The sequence below is a fragment of the Pogona vitticeps genome, chromosome 4 (assembly GCF_051106095.1).
Source record: "Pogona vitticeps strain Pit_001003342236 chromosome 4, PviZW2.1, whole genome shotgun sequence".
Taxonomy (NCBI): Eukaryota; Metazoa; Chordata; class Lepidosauria; order Squamata; family Agamidae; genus Pogona; species Pogona vitticeps.
The window spans coordinates 219,368,603-219,380,648 of NC_135786.1; the positions used below are offsets into that span (position 1 = coordinate 219,368,603).

General features: G+C 38.5%; 1 protein-coding gene across 2 annotated transcripts in view; it reads left to right on the top strand.

The window, feature by feature from the left end:
- Positions 1-551: 551 nt before the first annotated feature.
- The window catches only part of EMC2 (ER membrane protein complex subunit 2), a 55,037-nt gene continuing 43,542 nt past the window's right edge, over positions 552-12,046 (top strand). Inside the window, exons 1-2 of one of the 2 annotated variants that reach the window (XM_020783458.3) lie at positions 552-705; positions 11,883-11,996. In XM_020783458.3, the coding sequence (XP_020639117.1) occupies positions 666-705; positions 11,883-11,996 (154 nt within the window). In that variant the 5' untranslated portion in view covers positions 552-665. Of the gene's footprint in view, positions 706-11,882; positions 12,001-12,046 lie in introns of both variants that reach the window. The other variant, XM_078393679.1, reaches the window with a different exon arrangement.

Sequence of the window (12,046 nt, forward strand, 5' to 3'; positions counted from 1 at the left end):
ACTGGGCAAGTTAAATGGGGTGTGTGTGTATGTCAAATTAAAATGTATTTAAATGCCTACTAGCAAAACATTTTCTGTTGCAAACACTGCACTGTATAATAATGTGTGTACATCTATACTGCACATATTGTGTGTATACACATAATATACACATACATATACTCTAACTATATGTCTCATATATACGGTGCTGAGCCTACACTATCGCTTGTAACAGTTTGAGTAGCAAGTATGATGAGGTGCAATCCAAAGAAACAAAACGAAGACAAAAACAGGGGGCGCCTTGAAGATTAACTATTATACAGTACTTTGTGCAATTGGTGAGTCTGTAAGGTGCTCCCAGTTTTTGTCTTTGTTTCCTTTGCACTTCGCCTGGTATGCCTGCACAGACTGCCACGGCGACCTCTTCTACAAACACAACCACGAGCGGGACCACAAGGCTCTCTTGCCAATATACACCGCCGTCCTCTTCCTTCGCCAGGACTGAGACGGCTTTAAAACAAGCGTGTGCGCGGATTCACCCCTTTCTTTTCCCCGCCCCTTCCCCGCAGCCCGCAGCCAATCAGAGCGGCACAGGTGATATTATAGACAGGCTTGTGGGCGGGGCCCCGCGCGGTCACGTGAGCCGTGCGGGGGCAAAGGCCTGCGGAGGCGAGCCGGGCAAGATGGCGAAGGTGTCGGAGATGTATGATGTGACTTGGGAAGGTAATGCGGGGCCTCTCGGGGTCGGGTGGGGGTGGGGCCCGGAAACAGGAGAGTGGCGGGTGGGGGGGGGTTTGAACAGGGGGGTTCTCGCCGCTTCGGACGGAGGCTTGGGCGGGCTGTTTCCCCCTCCTTGGCCGCCTCAGCTGCCTCGCCTCCCGCCAGGGAAAGGGTTGAGCGGGCAGCCCCTCAGAACTTGCCCTTGGACGCCGTGGGCCCTGTGGAAGGGAGGCCAGCGTGGTGTAGTGGGTAGAGCTCCGGACTCAAGGCCCGCGAGTCCTGAGTTCGAATCCCCTCCGGGGCGTGGAAACGCATTGTTGGGGGTGGCTGTGCTAAAAGCTCTCTCTCTCACCTGCTTTGTGCCAACCCTCTTCGGGTCCCCTTGAGTCGGATGGGACTTGAAAGTAAAGGCGGCCCCCATGAAAGCGTCAAAAGGCATAAATTCCCCTTGATGTTGCCTCCGTGTAATCCCATTTAGGGAAAGCTCAGGACTAGATTCGAAGTAGCCCCCTCTTCCCAGCCTTTTTAAATGGGTTTCAGACTGTGATTTATGGAGATGGAGAATGGCTGTCAGATCTGGATCAACCCTCCCAATGTTGTCAAGCAGGTCTTCTTTAAAAAGTCCTCCTCAGAGGTCCTTAATTTCACCCCACAGGCTCAGGTGTAAACAAATCTAAATATACATAAACGGCACCAGCTTATATTAATTTCATGATGTCTTGGTCTTTTCTTATCCACATGTGTCCCACTAGCAAAATATAGATTGTAAGCGCTGTGAGACAGGAAACTGTCCTTTTTTGTTATGCTATCTTATAGAATTATAGTGTATGTTGATAGGCCTGTGTAAGTAGTATTCACTGTAAAAGTGTAATAATCCCATGCAGGCTTCAGTGGGTGTGGATTTCTGTGTGTGTCTCTGTGTTGTTTTTAACTAGAAATTAGTAAAGTGCTTCTCATTCCTGACAGTACAGTACTATGATTACTTTTATTTGATGTATGTAGAACAGTGCATACAGAAAATCATATCACACAGTTATAATTTATTAAGATTCTACTTTTAGTGGGGAATTTTCTCGACTGGTTCTGCATTCAGTACTGCTGCTCGTTTTGTTGCTTTAGTACCGTTGGTAGTTGAGTAGAGTGGATATTCAGAATCCTGATGTGGCATAGACAACCCTAAAGCTTTTGTTCTTAAATTCTGAGTAATTTAAGAGATGATTTGTGTATCACAGATGCAGCAGTTCTAGCCTGGATATGAAACCAAGGGGAGTCACTATGTGTGAATTGATTAAATTGGTTCAAACTCATATCTTGTGGATTTGAAAGCTCACATTTAGTCTTTTAGATGCCACAGCATTTTTGCCTTCTTTATTTTTTCATTTTTGTTTTGCTTGACATGGTAAAATCATGACATAGTCTTAGATGTCTGAAACTTGATCCTACTATTTTTCACACTTAAGATTTTCATTCCCTGCCTTGAAAGGTTTCTTCTGAATCAAAGGGTGAGCTGGTACCCACAGGAAGGGATTGCCTCCACGTCCCATTGGCCCTCTGTGACTCCCTGCCAAGTATTCATGGCAGGCATTGGGCGGATCCCTTCTTGAAGACATTATCCCAGTACAGACTCTTCTCTTGTACCTGGAGGTAGGGTGGATTATGAAGAGCGAGAAGAAGTAGGTGGGGAAACACCTGCAAAGTAGGTTTCCCACCAAAAGAAGGATATAAAGGAAGTGATTGCCTCAGACAGGGAGGAATTAGACCTTGGGGTTGTTGGCAGAGAAGTAGAGGAGGAAAGTGAGACCGAGGAGTAGCTGACACTCCAGTGAAATGAGCAGTTGGACACCACTAATTATGGTAAGTAGTTAGATACCACTATTCATGCTGACTGTACTTATTCAGAAGGTAGTCATCCTTTAGGGTGAACCTTCCCATCCTCCCAGCTGAAGAGATTGACAATAGACTCCAGGAAGAACTCCAGAGCAGTGGTCCCCAACCTTGGGCTTCCAGATGTTCTTGGACTTAAACTGCCAGAAATCCTGGCCAGCAGAGGTGGTGGTGAAGGCTTCTGGGAGTTGTAGCCCAAGAACATATGGGGGCCCAAGGTTGGGGACCACTGCTCTAGAGAATCCAGCAGGGTTGAAGTTGAACTGGGACTTGTGCCAGAAGGGAAGAAGAAGGAGCCTGCTGTAGTGATTGAGCTGACTCTGACCAGCTGTGTCTCTTGTTAAATTGTCACAAGGGACAATTTAAAAGACTGCAAAGGCTGGCTAAGGATATTTGAGAGGGGAACATGTGGGTTGATAAAACTTGATTCAGGGTAGGACTGCCTGGTAACAGAGTGCAGTGCAGTGTAAGTGACTCAGGAGGCTAGAGCTAATTTCCCCATGGACAGTATGGTGACTTGAACTGGTTAGTGGAAATAATATGTTTAAAGTTTTGAATAAACTTTCTCTGACTGAGTTGACAACTGTTTCTGAGGTACCTTTAGGATGACAATAGGCTCCAGGAATAGGAGTCTAGGATGTAATTTATGGTCCCCATCCCTTCAGATGAGGCATACTATTCGTGTGTGGGGGGGGGGGTTTAAAGAAAATACTTTGCACCTGGTAATATAACATTCTAATCATGTGTGTTCATTCTCTTAACATTCACATAGGTAAGCCTCTGTGAATAGTGATTTGGCTAACTGCTTGTGGTGAATGAGCATCTTTTGCAAGTTTCCAATAATGGGAGTCCTAAAAATGGTGATTTTCTTTCCCTGTTCCCTTTCTCCATCTAGGTCTGCATAACCCAAGACTCATAAAATAGACTGCAGACTTGCATGATAAGCTGCTTGCCAGGAGGATGTCTGGTTTTGCTATCTTTCTGGGTCTGCAGATGCATTTCCGAGCAAGACAAAAATACATGGCTGCATTTGGTGTGGTGGCTCACAAGTTGTATAGATCTGTTCCGGGCTAAAGGATAACTCCTGTAGATATATGCAAGCAAATCTAGTGATCTTGTAACATTTGAAATTCACTTATAAAGCTACCTGCCTAGACTTTCTTACTCATATAGCCCTTGTCATATGCTTTGCCAAAGTAATGAAGGAAAGTGAAATCAGTTTTCATCTCTTAATTGTGGCCTGACAATATTTTTGTGATTTTTCATTTTCTACATATTTTTGGATGTGAGTCATTATAATGGAACTGTCGGGCATTATTGGTAACTCATATGAAGCCCTAGTTACAGGATTAGGAGGCTGAAAGTTTAATATATAATTGTAAGACAACAGCCAGATCCCAGCACGAACCAATTAATAATGATACCTGAGCACCAATTAATATGAAACTTTAGCAATGTGGAAACAGTTGTCAACTCAGCAAGAAAATGTTTATTCAAAACTATGTAACCCCTTCATGTCACCACCTTGTCCATGGGGAAATTGTCTAGCCTTAAATATAGGTGGGATGTAGCCAATGTATTGAGTTTTAAGTTCACCTAGTTATGTATACTCAAGATGGTATGTATAAGTTGTTTTGCACAGCTAACACAGTTTAAAACACCGCTCCTTCAGTTTCTAAGTTGTCATTTGAAGGTATAACCAAACCCAGGTTTTTACTTGAGCAATAAGCTAATTAACCTGTTTTCTTCTTTATTATTATGTTATGTGGATTTTGATGGCATGGTTTATATTTATTTTGTCTCACGGATTTCATTGTAAGCCAGATGGAGTATGTCTTACAGTGAGAATATAAATTTGGAAAATCAGATAAAACATAATTGTTTGGGGGTTTTTTATATACAGTATAAAGTTTTTAAGAAGTAATGTCCAACCTGTTTTACTCTTGTGTTTATGTTTATGTAAAAAGTGTTGCTGAAATGCAACATGTTGTGACCTGTAACCTATAAAAGCAATTTAGTTCATTTCAAAATATGTATAAATGTGTGTATAAAGTGGTTGTGACATTCCTGGTATTGTTTCTTTCTAGGGTGCTCAGATATTGAGAAATCCATCCTAGTGTGGTTGATTTAAATTAAAAAGTCCTAGTTGGTTTTACATTTCAGCAGTGTTAATTAGTTTTATGAAAGTCTGGGCACAGTTACACTATGAAAATGAACTGGCAAATGGGTCAGGGTTTTTGAAGTTGTGTTGAAGTTATGTGATAATCATGTTGGTTTGGGGTTGTTGTATGCAACCTTTTGAGAACTTTTAATCCATTTTAAAACTGTATTGTGTATCAGTTAAGGAGGCTTTTAGAATTATTGCATTACATGTTTTGTCCTGATCCTGCCTGTCCTTGCGGTGGCTGTCTCTCACAGCCACTCGCTTATCACTACTGTGATAATATTTTCAAATAATTTTTAGAATTTCTTTCAAAGTGGGATAGTGCTGGATCAGCATTACAGGAAAAAAAACAGATTGGACTGGAGGTTTTCTGAACAGCTGTACGCATCCACGTGGACACACACATACTTTTGGAACAGGCTCACACATCCACATGGGAACATGCACACACATGAGTGGGGTGAAGGAGAGAAAGGGACAGAACCAGCATAACTAGTAAGAGAGAAGGCACGCTAGTGAGCAGCAAAGATAAATTGTCGTATTTTTTGCACCATAAGACGCACTTTCCCCCCACAAAACGGGGTGGTGGAAAGTCTGTGCGTCTTATGGAGCGAAGAAAACAGATTATATTTTCCTGTTTTCTTCTAAAAAATTGGTGTGTCTTATGGAAAGGTGTGTCTTATGGAGTGAAAAATACGGTAATGAGGGAAATTGACAAGATCGACTGCTTCTGAGGCTGAGAATGCTTCCCTGCAACCCTTCTCTCTCTCCTGGCTCTTTTCTGATTTTTTTAAAAACTAAGCTATACTTTTATCTTTGTTCTCTGTGGCTTTGATTGCAAGCAAGAAGAATGAAGCAAGGGTGATACTCTGATACAGATGAGCACACATGCCTCTCACCAGGGTGGATAAAAAGGAATGATTTTTAAAAATCAGACTGATTTAGATTACAATTTAAAAAAAAACATATTTTTAATTAAGTTGTAAAATCCAATTTTTAAAATTTAAATCATGCCTTAAATCAAGTTGATTTAAATTATAATTTCAATCAAATCCACCTTGCCACCCCAGTGTTATTTTCAATATTCATTTATTATTCAAAAATACAGTGGTGTCCTGCTAGATGATTACCTCGCAAAATGACAAATCTGCATGACGATGAGTTTTTGTGATCACTATAGCACTTCGCAAAACAGTGTTTCCTATGGGCAATTTTCGCTGGACGATATTTCAGCCTGTGCTTCGCAAGATGATTTTTCTTTTCTGGGACCGATGCTTTGCAAGACAATGATTTTAACACCTAGGTCCGCGATTCGCAAAATGGGTGTTTTAGGTACCGATGCTTCGCAAGACAGTGATTTTTACAGCTGATCAGTACTTCACAAAATGGCTTCCTTATGGGCGATTTTCACAAAACAAGGACGCTTTTTCCCCATTGTAACGCATTAAATGGATTTCAATGCATTCCAATGGGGAATCGCATTTTGCAAGATGATGTTTTCACAAGACAGCGATTTCAATGGAATGTATTAACATCGTCTTGCGAGGCACCACTGTACTAGGTGTAGCCAGTCAAAATTACAAAACCGTTGACTGGTATTATATAACAGATAGACGTTTTCTCTGTTAAATATTGACCTAGTATATATGCTTTTCGTAATATTGCTGTTTTTTGTAGCTCTGTTGATATTATTTCTAGAATCTGCAACTGCTTATAATACTGTGTGAAATTTCTTGATATTGTTCCCAAAGCCCCAGTGACGACCACTGAGATGTGATTCATCCACAAGCAAGATGCTTCAGTTGCCAGATATTTGCATTTTGTTAATTTTTTCCAATTCTTTAGATTCAACTCTGACAGCTCCTGGAATTGCAGTGTCAATGATCCAGATATTTGTTTGTTCTATTACTATTATATCTGGTGTGTCATGTTCAAGGTCTGTCAGTTTGAATCCTGAAATCCCACAAGATCTTGACATTGTCATTTTCTGACACCTCCTCTACCTGATGTTTCCACAGGTTTTTGGAGGCTAGCAAGTTATATTTTTTGCACAATGACCAGTGGACTAATTTTGCTACTCTATCATGTCTAATTTGGTAATCTGTGCAATCTTTGGGCCTCCACAGATGAGGTGTGACACAGTTTCATTTTTTTCTTGACAGAGTTGGCATGTGCTGTTAGCACTAATTCGTTGAACCTTAGCTTCCGTTGCACTGATTTGGAGGGTTTGTTCTTGTGCAGCAAAAATCAAGCCTTCTAATTAATTATGGGTCCAATCTGTTGTTCCAGCTGGGTACCTGATTACTGGAACTGCCCATGTGTTTATGGCTTTGTATCTCAGCCATTCAATTTTGATTTTAGGATTTTCTGCAGTCTTTACATGTGTACCCTTTCTGTCAGATCTTTAACTTTTGTGTACAGGATGTTTTTTGCTTCTAGTATTCCAAGGTAATTTTTTTTAAATCATTTGATAGTGATTTTATAATATCACCATCTTTTAAAACTACTGTATTCCAATTATATTTTGGATCTCGCCATGGTGTGTTATTGTGTTGTTGTTTGTTATTACTATTTTCAAAGTGTTAGATCACTATTACAGATGGAAATAAATGTATCTAACAGATCAGACTGCAAGGTTTCCTTCCAGCCTGAAACCCGTGACCCGAGATCCATTACTTGACACAGCTTATGCTGACAGAGGCATTCGTATATGGCAAAATGATTCAAAATAAATTGATTTCACAAGCAATTTAAAATAAATGACCCTTTTGCTGCCAAGTAAAATACTTTGCTTTCCAACAACAACAAAAAACCATTCTTCCCAGGTAAAATAATCTGTGCTTCCCTGTTGTTGTGTAGTTGGAATTGTTAAAAGCTGATTTCAAATATGCTAAATCACATTCAAAAAGAGGTGTTTTCTTTTTCTTTTAACATGTAAAAGCACCAGTCTGTTACAGTTTCTCTCTCTTTCTTGTCTGCAGTAATGGGGATAATAATACTGGCCTAACTGACAAACTTGTAAAAATTATTAAACCAAAATATTGGAAAGGTTGAAAAATTGCCATGGAAAGTCTAAATAGTGCTGCTAATCAGAAGATTGCCTAGTGAATAATCAATATGATAGGGCTTTCACTTTATATTCTTGTGCTCTACCACCTTAAAATGTGAAAAAAGGAGTTTGGCTTCCTTCTTTCTTTGATCAACCAACCCCCACACACACCCCAATAATGGTTCTGCACTTCCCTTGATACCTGGAAGACAGTGGCTTGTTCAAATCATTGCTCATTGAAACAAACCAAAAACTGCATGGAACAAACCAAAGGTCTCTGAATTGGGATTGATACTGTACTTTTACCAAAACATTTCCCAGTGCTCTGTTAGCTGTGTTCCAACTTATTACAGCCATATTTTTTCTTATAGGCCTTGTGTTTTGGATAGCAATATCTGAAATGTCTACTATTGCCATCTGTATCTCAAAGGATTATTTAATTTTTTATTACTTGAAATATTTTTTAAATTGTTTCCTAACATAAAAGCACTTTTGCTTTGATTGGGTAAATGGACCTAATAGAATGTATTCACGAAGGCCTAGTAGACTCTGCTTCATTTGAATAGGCTGAACTACCTGATTTTGAGATCCCTTTATAATGCTAGGAAGGATCCAAGAAAATGATGTAACCCATCAGTGGGTTTGGTCTGTACCAATTCATGCTTAAAGACTGATTCATGTGGGTCTTCTCTGACTATGACTGTCTCCATGTAAACTGACATTGGCTGAGAAGTCCTAGTTCAGTTTGGTAGAACTTATTTCCATGAATACATGCTTAAAAAAATGCAGTTTACACATAGGTGGCTACAATCTTGCCCAAATGATCATGACTTCAAAATTCCTAGGGTGCAGTGCTATACCTTGAGTGCAAGTGTAATCATATTGAACCAAGGATGTATTTCTGATACAAAAAGGAATAGTGCCGTTAATAGCATAGTTTCTAATAAAGTAATAAAGACCCAACAGTTACAGTTGTACAAATGTACAAAAGCGACAAATTGATGATACTTTTTTTCAGAAAGTTAGTTGCAGTATTTTGCAGTGTGGATATCTTATCTAAGTGGAGGAAAAATACAGAATATGGCTACAGAGAAATCAACTTCATAAGAATTCATTCATTTAATTTCATTCAGTAGCTTTCTAAAATTAAAACATGTATAAAGGTTATTGAAATAATTATCAGTGACATTTAGATTGAGGGTCTGGTAAAGAGGAAACAATTTTTTGTTATTCTTCATAAATTGCAGTTTTTGTTAGGATACAGTCATATGTACCTCCAACTGAGAGTGATCCTTCTGAACAGAACTAGGCTTCTTTGTGTAGAAAACATGAATGCAGATTGGGCTTCTAGAGATATGTTTTCATATTCATGTATCTGATTCTCAAGTAACAAAACAGTCTACCTTCTCCCGTTTTTCCATTTGAAATCCCGTACTTTGATTATGTTTGAATACGCTTGAATCATTATTACACTTGAATACATGGGCATGTAGGCTCTAATAGTGGCCAAGTAAATGAATAGAGAAACCTCTGATTAATATATGAGTGTTAGACCGTCAGTCTCTGTATTACATGTAATAATAACTTTGGGTTTTTTGTCTATCCAGTTTTTAATTTCCAGGGGTGGTCTTAAGTCAGGAAACATTTAGTTTTACTCGAGCACATGAAATGGAACCCTGTAGTGGTTTTGGTTGAATTTCAAAATAAAATGTAACACAGTAACAGTCCCCCCCCCTTTGTTTCCAAAGAGAGATCTGAGATCACTCTTTGTGGATGGAAGCATATGTGAAGCAGGAATGGAATGGATTGTAGAAAAAAGTTTGTTTAATCTAAAATTGACAGTTTTGTTAACTAGTACATTTTGAATTGACATGAAGACCAACACATTCAGGGTTGTATATTTTTATATAAAGATGGCATTTCAAAATATTCTTGTTGGTTGCATTTAACATATCAGTAATAAATGGAACAAAAAGTACTAACACAAACTCAGTAAATTCTTTTTTCCACCATGGCTTCTGTAGTTGCTTGCAGTTTCTGTCTTATCAGGCTACTAGTATGGGAGGAAAATCTCTTCAATATTTCTGAAGAGTGAAGAGAATTAGTACGGAGGATGAATTTTAAATACCCCTATAATGGATTTCAAGAGGTGGTCCGTAATAACACTATTTTTAAGCTTAAGAAACATATTTTGTGTAAGTTAGTGATGGATTTAAAACTACATCGTTTTCTGTATTCTTGCAAATCATTAACTTTGATATATCTTTTGATACAGTATTTTGAAAATGTGGTAAATACAACATTATCAAGTTTCACAATTGTTAATCATAGAAATGTATGTTATTTTTCTTATACTAGAAGGTGATGTAACTAACGTTCATGAAGTGAAATAACCATTTTGGTAAAAAATGTAAAAATGTCATATTTATTTTTATAGTATATTAAATTTCCATTCTTCCCCTAAGTTCTTGTTGTTATATAAGTTTAGGGAATAATAGGAGAGGACTCTGCATAAATAGCTATTCCAGTTTTGTAATTGTGACTGAAATAAAAATAGAGAAGAATCTGTGTTTGTAGAATAATCTGTAGTTTATACTGGACAGATCAGAGATTTCCTGTATGACGCTGTAGTGAGAAGTGGAAGATACTTTGTCGCATGTTATAATAGTTGATAAGGAAGCTGTAATATCATATCCATTTTATGATAAAACTGTACAAGGCCATTCAGTTGCCTGTTTGCCTTAGGAAATCTCACCATGATGGTAAAATTCAACCAGGTTTTTATGTTTGTGTGAGTTGGAGCAACAGGAGTGGCAAATGAGCATTAAGAAAAAGGAAATTGGAACATATTTTTATAGTTGCAACTTGTTTATGAAATATACCTGAACCTCTGCACTTTGCATTATAATACGTTTTTTGGCATCCCAAAATGGAGCAACTTAGATTAAGGGGGGGACATGTGTACAGGGAATATCATTCCAAGAGAGTAGATATAATTTTGAGCAGCAGCAGTAGCAGCAACAGGACGTTTCTGTCAAAGAGTTCCTCCATAATAACGCATAAATAGAAGGAAAGTGACATTGAGAACGGTGCTTTTGCCTCTGCAGCAATAATGGCCCACTTTCAGCCTTGTGAATTTAATAGAATTTAAGCAGCTTCAAATGTCTGAAACACAGATGGATATTAATCTAAATAAATGATTTTGGTGGAGGGAAAAAAAGTCGAGGAATGCTTCTGTTTTGTTTTTGTTTGTCCACCATTTAAGAACATAACCTAAGGAAATTATCTGTTAGGCAGAGTGGAAGCATCTTTTTGATAATTTATCTCTGGAATAAGAATGTTTCTCTGCATTAAGAAGAGACTTCAGTTTGTGAACACAATTTCCCCTTCAGTGCTAATGAAATAATCTGTATTAGGAAAGTATGGTGAGTGTGCTGGGAATGAGTTGGTCTCCACTGTAATAGATTTGTTGGGCACTTCTAGAAATTCTCAAGTCCAGTAATCTTTGTTTCGTTTCCACGAGTAATACTAAGCATGTTTCACAGCCTCAGGCGTAATGTTATAGGAACAATTAGACCAGTATTTCCTTCGATGCCGGACCTGTGCTTGATTGCACAACCAGCACTTTGACAAATAGCTGTTGCAAAATTTTGCTTGTGTGAGATAAAAACCAAGAGGAAACTGCCCTTAAAGTTAAGATAAAACGTTCATATGAAGGCAGAAATATATATATTTCAGTTGATCCTAGAATGGTACCCTGTTTCTCTTAAAATAAAACCTAACCTGAAAATAACCCCTAGTATGATTTTTCAAGATGCTTGTAATATAAGCCCTATTCCAAAAATAAGCCCTAGTTAAGTGAAACCCTGCCCTCCACCATTGTGCAGCTATCAGAAGACATGACTGTATTAGAATAAATGTAGATTATTGTACATGAAAAAAAAAACATTCCCTGAAAATAAGCCTTAATGTGTTTTTTGGAGCAAAAATTAATATAAGACTCTGTCTTATTTTCAGGAAAACACAGTATTGTTTGGTATTATTTGACTGAAATCTTCATTTATTTTTTCCTCTGTCTTTCAGAGATGCGAGATAAAATGAGAAAGTGGAGGGAGGAAAACCATCGGAATAGTGAGCAGATAGTGGAAGTTGGAGAAGAGTTAATTAATGAATATGCTGCTAAACTTGGCGATGACAGTAGGTGAAAGCTGTTTCATACCTATAGGTTTAATCTTTACAGCTGTTTC